Source organism: Lipotes vexillifer, unplaced genomic scaffold (assembly GCF_000442215.2).
Source record: "Lipotes vexillifer unplaced genomic scaffold, Lipotes_vexillifer_v1.1 scaffold1242, whole genome shotgun sequence".
Lineage (NCBI taxonomy): Eukaryota > Metazoa > Chordata > Mammalia > Artiodactyla > Lipotidae > Lipotes > Lipotes vexillifer.
Genome location: NW_006793169.1, coordinates 597609 through 611704, shown reverse-complemented (window position 1 = coordinate 611704; position 14096 = coordinate 597609). Strand labels below are relative to the sequence as shown.

Below are 14096 nucleotides of genomic sequence, written 5' to 3'. Positions count from 1 at the left end.
TCCCCCCCAGACCGGGGCACGAACCCGCGTCCCCTGAATCGGCAGGCGGACTCTCAACCACTGCGCCACCAGGGAAGCCCTAAAAACTTTTTTCTTAATAATGATTTTTTATTTTAATAACTTTATTTTATTTTACTCTATTTTATCCTCTTTCTATTTTTTCCCCCTTTTATTCTGAGCCGTATGGATGAAAGGCTCTCGGTGCTCCAGCCAGGAGTCAGTGCAGTGCCACTGAGGTGGGAGAGCCAACTTCAGGACACGGGTCCACAAGAGACCTCCCAGCTCCACGTAATACCAAATGGCGAAAATCTCCCAGAGATCTCCATCTCAACACCAAGACCCAGCTTCACTCAACGACCAGCAAGCTACAGTGCTGGACACCATATACCAAACAACTAGCATGACAGGAACACCGCCCCATCCATTAGCAGAGAAGCTGCCTAAAATCATAATAGGGCCACAGACACCCCAAAACACACCAACAGATGTGGACCTGCCCACCAGAAAGACAAGATCCAGCCTCATCCACCAGAACACAGGCACTAGTCCCCTCCACCAGGAAGCCTACACAACCCACTGAACCAACCTTAGCCACTGGGGACAGACACCAAAAACAAAAGGAACTACGAACCTGCAGCCTACAAAAAGGAGACCCCAAACACAGTAAGATAAGCAAAATGAGAAGACAGAAAAACACACAGCAGATAAAGGAGCAAGGTAAAAACGCACCAGACTTAATAAATGAAGAGGAAATAGGCAGCCTACCTGAAAAAGAATTCAGAATAATGATAGTAAAGATGATCCAAAATCTTGGAAATAGAATAGAGAAAATGCAAGAAACATTTAACAAGGACCTAAAAGAACTAAAGAAGAAACAAGCAATGATGAACAAATTAAAAATACTCTAGAATGGATCAATAGCAGAATAACTGAGGCAGGAGAACCGATAAGTGACCTGGAAGATAAAATAGAGGAAATAACTACTGCAAAGCAGAATAAAGAAAAAAGAATGAAAAGAACTGAGGACAGTCTCAGAGACCTCTGGGACAACATTAAACGCACCAACATTCGAATTATCGGGGTCCCTGAAGAAGAAGAGAAAAAGAAAGGGACTGAGAAAATACCTGAAGAGATTATAGTTGAAAGTTTCCCTAATATGGGAGAGAAAATAGTTAATCAAGTCCAGGAAGCACACAGAATCCCATACAGGAGAAATCCAAGGAGAAACACACCAACACACATATTAATCAAACTATCAAAAATCAAATACAAAATAAACATATTAAAAGCAGCAAGGGAAAAACAATAAATAACACACAAGGGAATCCCCATAAGGATAACAGCTGATCTTTCAGCAGAAACTCTGCAAGCCAGAAGGGACTGGCAGGACATATTTAAAGTGATGAAGGAGAAAAACCTACAAGCAAGATTACTCTACCCAGCAAGGATCTCATTCAGATTTGATGGAGAAATTAAAACCTTTACAGACAAGCAAAAGCTGAGAGAGTTCAGCACCACCAAACCAGCTTTACAACAAATGCTAAAGGAACTTCTCTAGGCAAGAAACACAAGAGAAGGAAAAGACCTACGATAACGAACCCAAAACAATTAAGAAAATGGGAATAGGAACATACATATTGATAATTATCTTAAATATAAATGGATTAAATGCTCCCACCAAAAGACAAAGACTGGCTGAATGGATACAAAAACAAGACCCATATATATGCTGTCTACAAGAGACCCACTTCAGACCTAGGGACACATACAGACTGAAAATGAGGAGACGGAAAAAGATATTCCATGCAAATGGAAATCAAAAGAAAGCTGAAGTAGCAATTCTCTTATCAGACAAAATAGACTTTAAAATAAAGACTATTACAGGAGACAAAGAAGGACACTACATAATGATCAAGGGATCGATCCAAGAAGAAGATATAACAATTGTAAATATTTATGCACCCAACATAGGAGCACCTCAATACATAAGGAAAATACTAACAGCCATAAAAGGGGAAATCGACAGTAACACAATCACAGTAGGGGTCTTTAACACTCCACATTCATCCAAAATGAAAATAAAAAAGGAAACACAAGCTTTGAATGATACATTAAACAAGATGGACTCAACTGATATTTATAGGACATCCCATCCAAAAGCAACTGAATACACATTTTGCTCAAGTGCTCATGGAACATTCTCCAGGATAGATCATATCTTGGGTCACAAATCAAGCCTTGGTAAATTTAAGAAAATTGAAATCATATCAAGTATCTTTTCCAACCACAACGCTGTAAGACTAGATATCAATTACAGGAAAACATCTGTAAAAAATACAAACAGGGGCTTCCCTGGTGGCGCAGTGGTTGAGAGTCCGCCTACCAATGCCGGGGACGTGGGTTCATGCCCCGGTCCAGGAAGATCCCACATTCCGCAGAGCGGCTGGGCCCGTGAGCCATGGCCGCTGAGCCTGCGGGTCCAGAGCCTGTGCTCCGCAATGGGAGAGGCCTCAACAGTGAGAGGCCCGCGTACCAGAAGAAAAAGAAATGAACACATGGAGGCTAAACAATACACTACTTAATAACCAAGAGATCACTGAAGAAATCAAAGAGGAAATCAAAAAATACCTAGAAACAAATGACAATGAAAACACGATGACCTAAAACCTATGGGATGCAGCAAAAGCAGTTGTAAAAGGGTAGTTTACAGCAATACAATCCTATTTTAAGAAACAGGAAACATCTCGAATAGACAACCTAACCTTGAACCTAAAACAATTAGAGAAAAAAGAACAAAAAAACCCCCAAAGTTAGCAGAAGGAAAGAAATCATAAAGATCAGACCAGAAATAAATGAAAAAGTAATGAAACGATAGCATAGACCAATAAAACTAAAAGCTGGCTCTTTGAGAAGATAAACAAAATTGATAAACCATTAGCCAGACTCATCAAGAAAAAAAGGGAGAAGACTGAAATTGATAGCATTATAAATGAAAAAGGAGAAGTAACAACTGACACTGCAGAAATACAAAAGATCATGAAAGACTACTACAAGCAACTCTATGCCAATAAAATGGACAACCTGGAAGAAATGGACAAATTCTTAGAAAGGAACAACCTGCCAAGACTGAATCAGGAAGAAATAGAAAATATGAACAGACCAATCACAAGCACTGAAATTGAAACTGTGATTAAAAATCTTCAACAAACAAAAGCCCAGGACCAATGGCTTCACAGGCGAATTCTATCAACATTTAGAGAAGAGATAACACCTATCCTTCGCAAACTCTTCCAAGATATAGCAGAGGGAGGAACACTCCCAAACTCATTCTATGAGGCCACCATCACCCTGATACCAAAACCAGACAAGGATGTTACAAAGAAAGAAAACTACAGGCAAATATCACTGATGAACATAGATGCAAAAATCCTCAACAGGGCTTCCCTGGTGGCACAGTGGTTTAGAGTCCTCCTGCTGATGCAGGGGACATGGGTTCGTGCCCCAGTCCAGGAAGATCCCACATGCCATGGAGCAGCTGGGCCCGTGAGCCATGGCTGTTGAGCCTGTGCGTCAGGAGGCTGTGCTCCACAACGGGAGAGGCCACAACACTAAGAGTCTCGCGTACCGCAAGAAAAAAAAAAAAAAAAAAATATCCTCAACACAATACTAGCAAACAGAATCCAACAGCACATTAAAAAGATCATACACCATGATCAAGTGGGGTTTATTCCAGGAATGCAAGGATTCCTCAATATACGCAAATCAATCAACGTGATACATCGTATTAACAAAATGAAGGAGAAAAATCATAAGATTATCTCAATAGATGCAGAGAAAGCTTTCGAAAAATTCAACACCCATTTATGATAAAAACTCTGCAGAAAGTAGGCACAGAGAGAACTTTCCTCAACACCATATAGGCCATATATGATAAACACACAGCCAACATCATCCTCAATGTTAAAAAACTGAAACCATTGCCACTAAGATCAGGAACAAGACAAGGTTGCCCACTCTCACCACTCTTATTCAACATAGTTTTTTGGAAGTCCCAGCCACAGCAACCAGAGAAGAAAAGGAAATAAAAGGAATGCAAATCGGAAAACAACAAGTAAAGCTGTCACTGTTTGCACATGACATGATACTATACATAGAGAATCCTAAAGATGCTACCAGAAAACTACTAGAGCTTATCAATGAATTTGGTAAAGTAGCAGGATACAAAATTAATGCACAGCAATCTCTGGCATTCCTATACACTAATGATGAAAAATCTGAAAGTGAAATCAAGAAAACACTCCCATTTACCACTGCAACAAAAAGAATCAAATATCTAGGAATAAACCTACCTAAGGAGACAAAAGACCTGTATGCAGAAAATTATAAGACACTGAGGAAAGAAATTAAAGATGATACAAATAGATGGAGAGATATACCATGTCCTTGGATTGGAAGAATCAACATTGTGAAAATGACTCTACTACCCAAAGCAATCTACAGATTAAGTGCAATCCCTATCAAACTACCACTAGCATTTTCCACAGAACTAGAACAAATAATTTCACAATTTGTATTGAAACACAAAAGACCCCGAATAGCCAAAGCAATCTTGAGAACAAAAAATGGAGCTGGAAGAATCAGGCTCCCTGACTTCAGACTATACTACAAAGCTACAGTAATCAAGACAGTATGGTACTGGCACAAAAACAGAAATACAGATCAATGGAACAGGATAGCAAGCACAGACATAAACCAACACACATATGGACACCTTATCTTTGATAAAGGAGGCAAGAATATACAATGGAGAAAAGACAGCCTCTTCAATAAGTGGTGTTGGGAAAATTGGACAGCTACATGTAAAAGTATGAAATTAGAACACTGCCTAACACCATACACAAAAATAAACTCAAAATGGATTAAAGACCAAAATGTAAGGCAAGACACCTACAAACTCTTAGAGGAAAACAGGCAGAACACTCTATGACATAAATCACAGCAAGATCCTATTTGACCCACCTCCTAGAGAAATGGAAATAAAAACAAAAATAAACAAATGGGACCTAATGAAACTTCAAAGCTTTTGCAGAGCAAAGGAAACCATAAACAAGACCAAAAGACAACCCTCAGAATGGGAGAAAATATTTTCAAATGAAGCAACTGACAAAGGATTAATCTCCAAAATTTACAAGCAGCTCATGCAGCTCAATAACAAAAAAACCAACTCAATCCAAAAATGGGCAGAAGACCTAAACAGACATTTCTCCAAAGAAGATATACAGATTGCCAACACACACATGAAACAATGCTCAACATCATGAATCAGTAGAGAAATGCAAATCAAAACTACAACGAGATATCATCTCACACCAGTCAGAATGGCCATCATCAAAAAATCTACAAACAGTAAATGCTGGAGAGGGTGTGGAGAAAAGGGAACACTCTTGCAGTGTTGGTGGGAATGTAAATTCATACAGCCACTATGGAGAACAGTATGGAGATTCCCAAAAAGACAAAATATAGGGCTTCCCTGGTGGCGCAGTGGTTGAGAGTCCGCCTGCTGATGCAGGGGACACAGGTTCGTGCCCTGGTCCAGGAGGATCCCACATGCCGCAGAGTGGCTGGGCCTGTAAGCCATGGCCGCTGCGTCTGTGTTTCCAGAGCATGTGCTCCGCAACGGGAGAGGCCACAACAGTGGGAGGCCCGCGTACCGCAAACAAACGAACAAAAAAAATAGAATTACCATATGACCCAGCAATCCCACTAATGGGGATATCCATAATTCAAAAAGAGTCATGTACCAAAATGTTCACTGCAGCTCTATTTACAATAGCTAGGACATGGAAGCAACCTAAGTGTCCATCAACAGATGAATGGATAAAGAAGATGTGGCGCGTATGTACAATGGACTATTACTCAGCCACGAAAAGAAACGAAATTGAGTTATTTGTAGTGAGGTGGATGGACCTAGAGAAAAACAAATACTGTATGCTAACACATATATATGTAATCTAAGGGGAAAAAAAAAGGTCATGAAGTACCTAGGAGTAAGATGGGAATAAAGACACAGACCTACTAGAGAATGGACTTGAGGATACGGGGAGGGGGAAAGGTAAGCTGTGACAAAGTGAGAGAGTGGCGTGGAGATATATACACTACCAAATGTAAAACAGATTGCTACTGGGAAGCAGCTGCATAGCACAGGGAGGTCAGCTAGGTGGTTTGTGACCACCTATAGGGGTGGGATAGGGAGGGTGGGAGGGAGGGAGATGCAAGAGGGAAGAGATATGGTAACATATGTATATGTATAACTGATTCACTTTGTTATAAAGCAGAAACTAACACACGACTGTAAAGCAATTATACTCCAATAAAGATGTTTAAAAAGAAAAAAAAAAGAATCTGCCTGCCAATGCAGGGCACATGGGTTCGAGCCCTGGTCCGGAAGATCCCACATGCCGCGGAGCAACTAAGCCTGTGAGCCACAACTACTAAGCCTGCGCTCTAGACCCCATGCTCCGCAACGAAGAATAACCCCTGCGCACCACAACTAGAGAAAGCCTGCATGCAGCAATGAAGACACAGCCAAAAATAAAAAATAGTAAAAGAAAAAAAAAACATTTTGGGAGAAATGAGAAAATCTGAATATGGATGGATATTATGCAATTAGTGTTAATTTTCTCAGATGTGAAAATGGTACTGTGTTAGAAAGGACAAAATCTTCATTCTTAGTCAATGTGCTCTGGAGTACTTAGAGCTGAGGGGTCAGGAGAGTCTACAGCTAAATCTCAAACAGTTCAGCCAGAGAACAAAAAGTGTGTGAGAGAGACAAGGCAAACGTGGCAACATAGTAAAGACTGGTTGAACCTAGCTGACGAGTGAACAAGCATTCATTACGCTATCATTTCAACTTTTCTGTATGTATGCTAACTTTCAAAATAAAGGTGGAAAAATAAAACAAGACAGACATGCTTATATTACCTTAGTGTACAGTGGGAAACGGGTGTAAAGCACACAGACATAAAGACTGTAAGGAAATAAACCCAAATATTAATAGTGCTTTTTCATCATAGTGGGCTTATAGGTGATTTTATTTTCCTTCCTAGTTTTCATATTTTTAAAAAGTGCTCCATAATGGGTATATGTTATTTTTATAATCAGAAGCAATTTAAACATACTCCTAAAAAATGTTAAGACAATGCCTTTAAAGGAATCACACATCATCTGGAAGATGGCGGAGTAGAAGGACTTGCTCTCACTCCCCCTTGCAAGAGCAGCAGAATCACAACTAACTGCTGAACAATCATCAACAGGAAAACACTGGCACTCACCAAAAAGATACCCCACATCCAAAGACAAAGGAGAAGCCACAATGAGACAGTAGGAGGGGCGCAATCACAATAAAATCAAGTCCCATAACTGCTGGGTGGGTGACTCACTAACTGGAGAACACTTACACCACAGAAGTCCACCCGCTGGAATGAAGGTTCTGAGCCCCACGTCAGGCTTCCCAACCTGGGGGTCTGGCAATGGGAGGAGGAATTCCTAGAGAATCAGACTTTGAAAGCTAGCGGGATTTGATTGCAGGACTTTGACAAGACTGGGGGGGAAACAGAGACTCCACTCTTGCAGGGCACACACAAATTAGTGTGTGCATAAGGACCCAGGGGAAGGAGCAGTGACACCATAGGAGACTGAACCAGACCTAACCTGCTAGTGTTGGAGGGTCTCCTGCAGAGGCGGGGGATAGCTGTGGCTCACTACAGGGACAAGGACACTGGCAGCAGAAGTTCTGGGAAGTACTCCTTGGCATGAGCCCTCCCAAAGTCCACCATAAGCCCCACCAAAGAGCCCGGGTAGGCTCCAGTGTTGGGTCGCCTCAGGCCAAACAACCAACAGGGAGGGAACCCAACCCTACCCATCAGCAGACAAGTGGATTAAAGTTTTACTGAGCTCTGCCCATCAGAGCAACACCCAGCTCTACCCACCACCAGTCCCTCCCATCAGGAAACGTGCACAACCCTCTTAGATAGCCTCATCCACCAGAGGGCAGACAGAATCAAGAAGAACTACAATTCTGCAGCCTGTGAAACAAAAACCACATTCACAGAAAGACAGACAAGATGAAGAGGTAAAGGGCTATGTATCAGATGAAGGAACAAGATAAAACCCCAGAAAAACACCTAAATGAAGTCGAGATAGGCAATCTTCCAGAAAAAGAATTCAGAATGACAGTGAAGATGATGCAGGACCTTAGAAAAAGAATGGAGGCAAAGATCAAGAAGATACAAGAAATGTTTAGCAGATATGAACAATACAATAACTGAAATGAAAAATACACGAGAAGGAATCAATAGCAGAAGAACTGAGGCAGAAGAACGGATAAGTGACCTGGAAGACAGAATGGTGGAATTCACTGCTGCAGAACAGAATAAAGAATAAAGAATGAAAAGAAATGCAGACAGCCTGAGGGACCTCTGGGACAACATTAAACACAACAACATTCACATTATAGGGGTCCCAGAAGGAGAAGAGAGAGAGAGAAAGGACACGAGAAAACATTTGAAGAGATTATAGTCAAAAACTTCCCTAACGTGGGAAACGAAATAGCCATCCAAGTCCAGGAAGCACAGAGAGTCCCATACAGGATAAACCCAAGGAGAAACATGCCGAGACACATAGTAATCAAACTGGCAAAAATTAAAGACAAAGAAAATTTATTGAAAGCAGCAAGGGAAAAATGACAAATAACATACAAGGGAACTCCCATAAGGTTAACAGCTGATTTCGCAGCAGAAACTCTACAAGCCTGAAGGGAGTGGCATGACATATTTAAAGTGATGAAAGGGAAGAACCTACAACCAAGATTACCCTATCCAGAAAGCATCTCATTCAGATTCAACGGAAAAATCAAGTGTTACACACAAGCAAAAGCTAAGAGAATTCAGCACCACCAAACCAGCTCTACAACAAATGCTAAAGGAACTTCTCTAAGTGGGAAACACAAGAGAAGAAAAGGACCTACAAAAACAAACTCAAAACAATTAAGAAAATGGTCATAGGAACATACATAGCAATAATTACCTTAAACATGAATGGATTAAATGCTCCAACCAAAAGACACAGGCTCGCTGAATGGATACAAAAACAAGACCCATATATGTGCTGTCTACAAGAGACCCCCTCAGACCTAGGGACACATACAGACTGCAAGCGAGGGGATGGAAAAAGATATTCCATGCAAATGGAAATCAAAAGAAAGCTGGAGTAGCAATACTCATAACAGATAAAATAAACTTTAAAATAAGGAATGTTACAAGAGACAAGGAAGGACACTACATAATGAGCAAGGGATCAATCCAAGAAGAAGATATAACAGTTACAAATATATATGCACCCAACATAGGAGCACCTCAATACATAAGGAAACTGCTAACAGCTATAAAAGAGGAAATCGACAGTAACACAATAATAGTGGGGGACTTTAATGCCTCATTTACACCAATGGACAGATCATCCAAACAGAAAATTAATAAGAAAACAAAAGCTTTAAATGACACAATAGACCAGATAGATTTAATTGATATTTATAGGACATTCCGCCCAAAGACAGCAGATTACACTTTCTTCTCAAGTGCGTACGGAATATTCTCCAGCATAGATCGCATATAGGGTCACAAATCAAGCCTCAGTAAGTTTAAGAAAACTGAAATCATATCAAGCATCTTTTCTGACCACAACGCTGTGAGATTAGTATCAATTACAGACAAAAACATAAAAAACACAAACACAAGGACACTAAACATTACTAAATAACCAACGGATCACTGAAGAAATCAAAGAGGAAATTAAAAAATACCTAGAGACAAATGACAATGAAAACACGATGATCCAAAACCTATGGGATGCAGCAAAAGCAGCTCTAAGAGGGAAGTTTATAGCAATATAAGCTTACCTCAAGAAACAAAAAAAATCTCAAATAAACAATCTAACCTTACACCTAAAGGAACTAGAGAAAGAAGAACAAACAAAACCCAAAGTTAGCAGAAGGAAAGAAATCATAAAGATCAGATCAATGAAACAGAAACAAAGAAAACAATAGCAAAGATCAATAAAACTAAAACCTGGTTCTTTGAGAAGATGAACAAAATTGATAAACCATTAGCCAGACTCATCAAAAAAAAAAGGAGAGGACTCAAATCAATGGAATTAGAAATGAAAAAGGAGCAGTTACAACAGATACCACACAAATACAAAGCATCCTAAGAGACTACTACAAGCAACTCTATGTTAATAAAATGGACAACCTGGAAGAAATGGACAAATTCTTAGAAAGGTATAACCTTCCAAGACTGAACCAGGAAGAAACAGAAAATACGAACAGACCAATTACATGAAATTGAAACTGTGATTAAAAATCTTCCAACAAACAAAAGTCCAGGTCCAGATGGCTTCACAGGTGAATTCTATCACACATTTAGAGAAGAGCTAACAGCACCCAACCTTCTCAAACTCTTCCAAAAATTTGCAGAGGAAGAAACACTCTCAAACTCATTCTATGAGGCCACCATCACCCTGATACCAAAACCAGACAAAGATACTACAAAAAAAAAAAAAATTGCAGACCAATATCACTGATGAATATAGATGCAAAAATCCTCAACAAAACACTAGCAAACAGAATCCAACAACCCATTAAAAGGATCATACACCATGATCAAGTGGGATTTATCCCAGGGATGCAAGGATTCTCCAATATACGCAAATCAATGTGATACACCATATTAACAAACTGAAGAAGAAAAACCATATGATCATCTCAACAGAGGCAGAAAAAGCTTTTGACAAAATTCAACACCCATTTATGATAAAAAGTCTACAGAAAGTGGGCACAGAGGGAACCTACCTCAACATAACAAAGGCCATATATGACAAACCCACGGCAAACATCATCCTCAATGGTGAAAAACTGAAAGCATTTCCTCCAAGATCAGGAACAAGACAAGGATGTCCACTCTCACCACTATTATTGAACATAGTTTTGGAAGTCCTAGCCACAGCAATCAGAGAAGAAAAAGAAATAAAAGGAATACAAATTGGAAAAGAAGTAAAGCTGTCACTGTTTGCAGATGACATGATACTATACATAAAGAATCCTAAAGATGCCACCAGAAAACTACTAGAGCTAATCATTGAATTTGGTAAAGTTGCAGGATACAAAATTAATGCACAGAAATCTCTTGCATTTCTATACACTAATGATGAAAAACATGAAAAAAAAATTAAGGAAACACTCCCATTTACCACTGCAACAAAAAGATTAGAATACCTAGAAATAAACCTATCTAGGGAGAAAAAAGACCTGTATGCAGAAAACTATAAGACACTGATGAAAGGAATTAAAGATGACACAAACAGATGGAGAGATATACCATGTCCTTGGATTGGAAGAATCAATATTGTGAAAATGACTATATTACCGAGAGCAATCTACAGATTCAATGCAATCCCTATCAAATTACCAATGGCATTTTTTACAGAACTAGAACAAAAAATCTTCAAATTTATATGGAGACACAAAACACCCCAAATAGCCAAAGTGTTCTCGAGGGAATAAAATGGAGCTGGAGGAGTCAGACTCCCTGACTTCAGACTATACTACAAAGATACAGTAATCAAGACAATGTGGTACTGGCACAAAAACAGAAATATAGATCAATGGAACAGGATAGAAAGCCCAGAGATAAACCCATGCACCTATGGTTAATTAATCTATGACAAGGGAGGCAAGGATATACAATGGAAAAAAGACAGTCTCTTCAATAAGTGGTGCTGGGAAAACTGGACAGCTACTTGTAAAAGAATGAAATTAGAACACTCCCTAACACCATACACAAAAATAAACTCAAAATGGATTAAAGACCTAAATGTAAGGTCAGATACTATAAAATTCTTAGAGGAAGACATAGGCAGAACACTCTATGACATAAATCACCGCAAGATCCTTTTTGACCCACCTCCTAGAGTAATGGAAATAAAAAGAAAAATAAACAAATGGGACCTAATGACACTTAAAAGTTTTTGCACAGCAAAGGAAACTACAAACAAGATGAAAAGACAACCTTCAGAATGGGAGAAAATATTTGCAAACAAAACAACTGACAATGGATTAACCTCCAAAATATACAAGCAGCTCATGCAGCTCAATATCAAAAAAACAAACAACCCGATCCAAAAATGGGCAGAAGACCTAAATAGATATTTCTCCAAAGAAGATATACAGATTGCCAACAAACACATGAAAGGATGCTCAACATCACTAGTCACTAGAGAAATGCAAATCCAAACTACAATGAGGTATCACCTCACACCAGTCAGAACGTCCATCCTCAAAAAATCTACAAACAGTAAATGCTGGAGAGGGTGTGGAGAAAAGGGAACCCTCTTGCACTGTTGGTGGGAATGTAAATTGATACAGCCACTATGGAGAACAGTATGGAGGTTCCTTAAAAAACTGAAAATAGAATTACCATATGACCCAGCAATCCCACTACTGGGCATATACCCAGAGAAAACCATAATTCAAAAAGACACATGCACCTCAATGTCCGTTGCAGCACTGTTTATGATAGCCAGGACATGGATGCAACCTAGATGACCATCGACAGACGAATGGATAAAGAAGATGTGGTGCATATATACAATGGAGTATTACTCAGCCATAAAAAGGAATGAAATTGGGTCATTTGTAGAGACGTGGATGGATCTAGAGACTGTCATACAGAGTGAAGTAAATGAGAAAGAGCAAAACAAATACCGTATATTAACGCATGTATGTGGAACATAGAAAAATGGTACAGATGAACCAGTTTGCAGGGCAGAAATAGACACAGATGTAGAGAACAAACATATGGACACAAAGCGGGGAAAGCGGCAGGAGGGTGGGGTGGTGGTGGGATGAATTGGGAGATTGGGATTGACGTGTATACACTAACATGTATAAAATAGGTAACTAATAAGAACCTGCTGTATAGAGAAATAAAATTAGGAAAAAAAAGAGAAATCACAGGTCTCTTTCCCCGACAGCCTGCCCGACATGCTCAGGGCAGAGTCTGCAGAACAGAAAGGTGTGCTGAGGTCTGATTTCATTTTCTGCCAGGACACCACGCCATGAGAAGGATGGCAACCGCTTACTTGGTGCTGGGTCTTATTCTCCATGTGCCCCAGCTTCGTGTTCATCTTATCCTGAACCGACACCAGCTCTGCTTTGATCTCCTCCACAGTTGCCTCCAACTGATTCTCCAGCTTGTTGATCAGGGGTTCACATCGACAGCCATTTATTGGTGCCTAAGAGGGAAGACAAAAAGGAATCAATCCAAGTCGTTCGTTCCTTCTGAAAATATGTGTCTGTCAGTACACCAGGGGACCACACGTGATGGAGAAGACTCATCCCTGTGGTAACTTTGGACTGACAGGCCAAGCCTTGCCTCCGTAGACGCTAAGAAGATTCAGAGAGTGTAACATACGGTCCCAGTCCTCAAGCTGCTTTTATTCACTATCCGGCCTCAAGATTATCTATGCAGTCACCTAAGGATGGTGCAGAGAGCTCTGTAACATCCCTGTGCTCTCCAGGCCTAAGTGGCAGGAGGGTACTGCACAGGTTAGGTGGGGAGGGCCAGCTGGCTTATCTTCAAAGCTCATGCCTTCTGTAGTCACCGCCGAAAGTGGACATTAGCCCCCAGCAACAGGGTTACACAGGCACCTCGCTTACGGCCTACAGTCCTGCCCTGACAGGGCCCGGCAGGTACCTGCATCACTTTGCCGTCCTTGCCCCGGTACAGCGTGTAGAGCTGGTATGCTCTGAACTCATGGGGGGCAGCTGGGGGTGAACAGCGATGCCTGGGCCTCTTTTTAGGGTGACTGTGAGTGTGCGAGCTCTTCTGCTGTCCAGGCTGCTGGTCTGCTGGTGGGGTGGGGTCAGAAAACGCTGATGTCTGTGGGAGAGAAGGCGACAGCCACCCTGAGCGCCGTGACATCTGCGAGCCTGATGTCCAGCCAGCAGCTCCCGTCTGGCCCGCCTTGCTAGTCTCTCGGCA

The 14096-nt window shown here is 40.7% G+C and overlaps 1 protein-coding gene across 4 annotated transcripts in view; it reads right to left on the bottom strand.

The window, feature by feature from the left end:
• ANKRD6 (ankyrin repeat domain 6) overlaps positions 1 to 14096 on the bottom strand; it is a 71301-nt gene that overhangs the window by 8584 nt on the left and 48621 nt on the right. For all 4 annotated transcript variants that reach the window (XM_007466255.1, XM_007466256.1, XM_007466257.1 and 1 more), the window contains 2 exons: positions 13809 to 13994; positions 13195 to 13347 (listed from right to left, as the gene is read on the bottom strand). In XM_007466255.1, coding sequence (XP_007466317.1) covers positions 13195 to 13347; positions 13809 to 13994 — 339 coding nt within the window. The remainder of the gene's footprint in view (positions 1 to 13194; positions 13348 to 13808; positions 13995 to 14096) is intronic.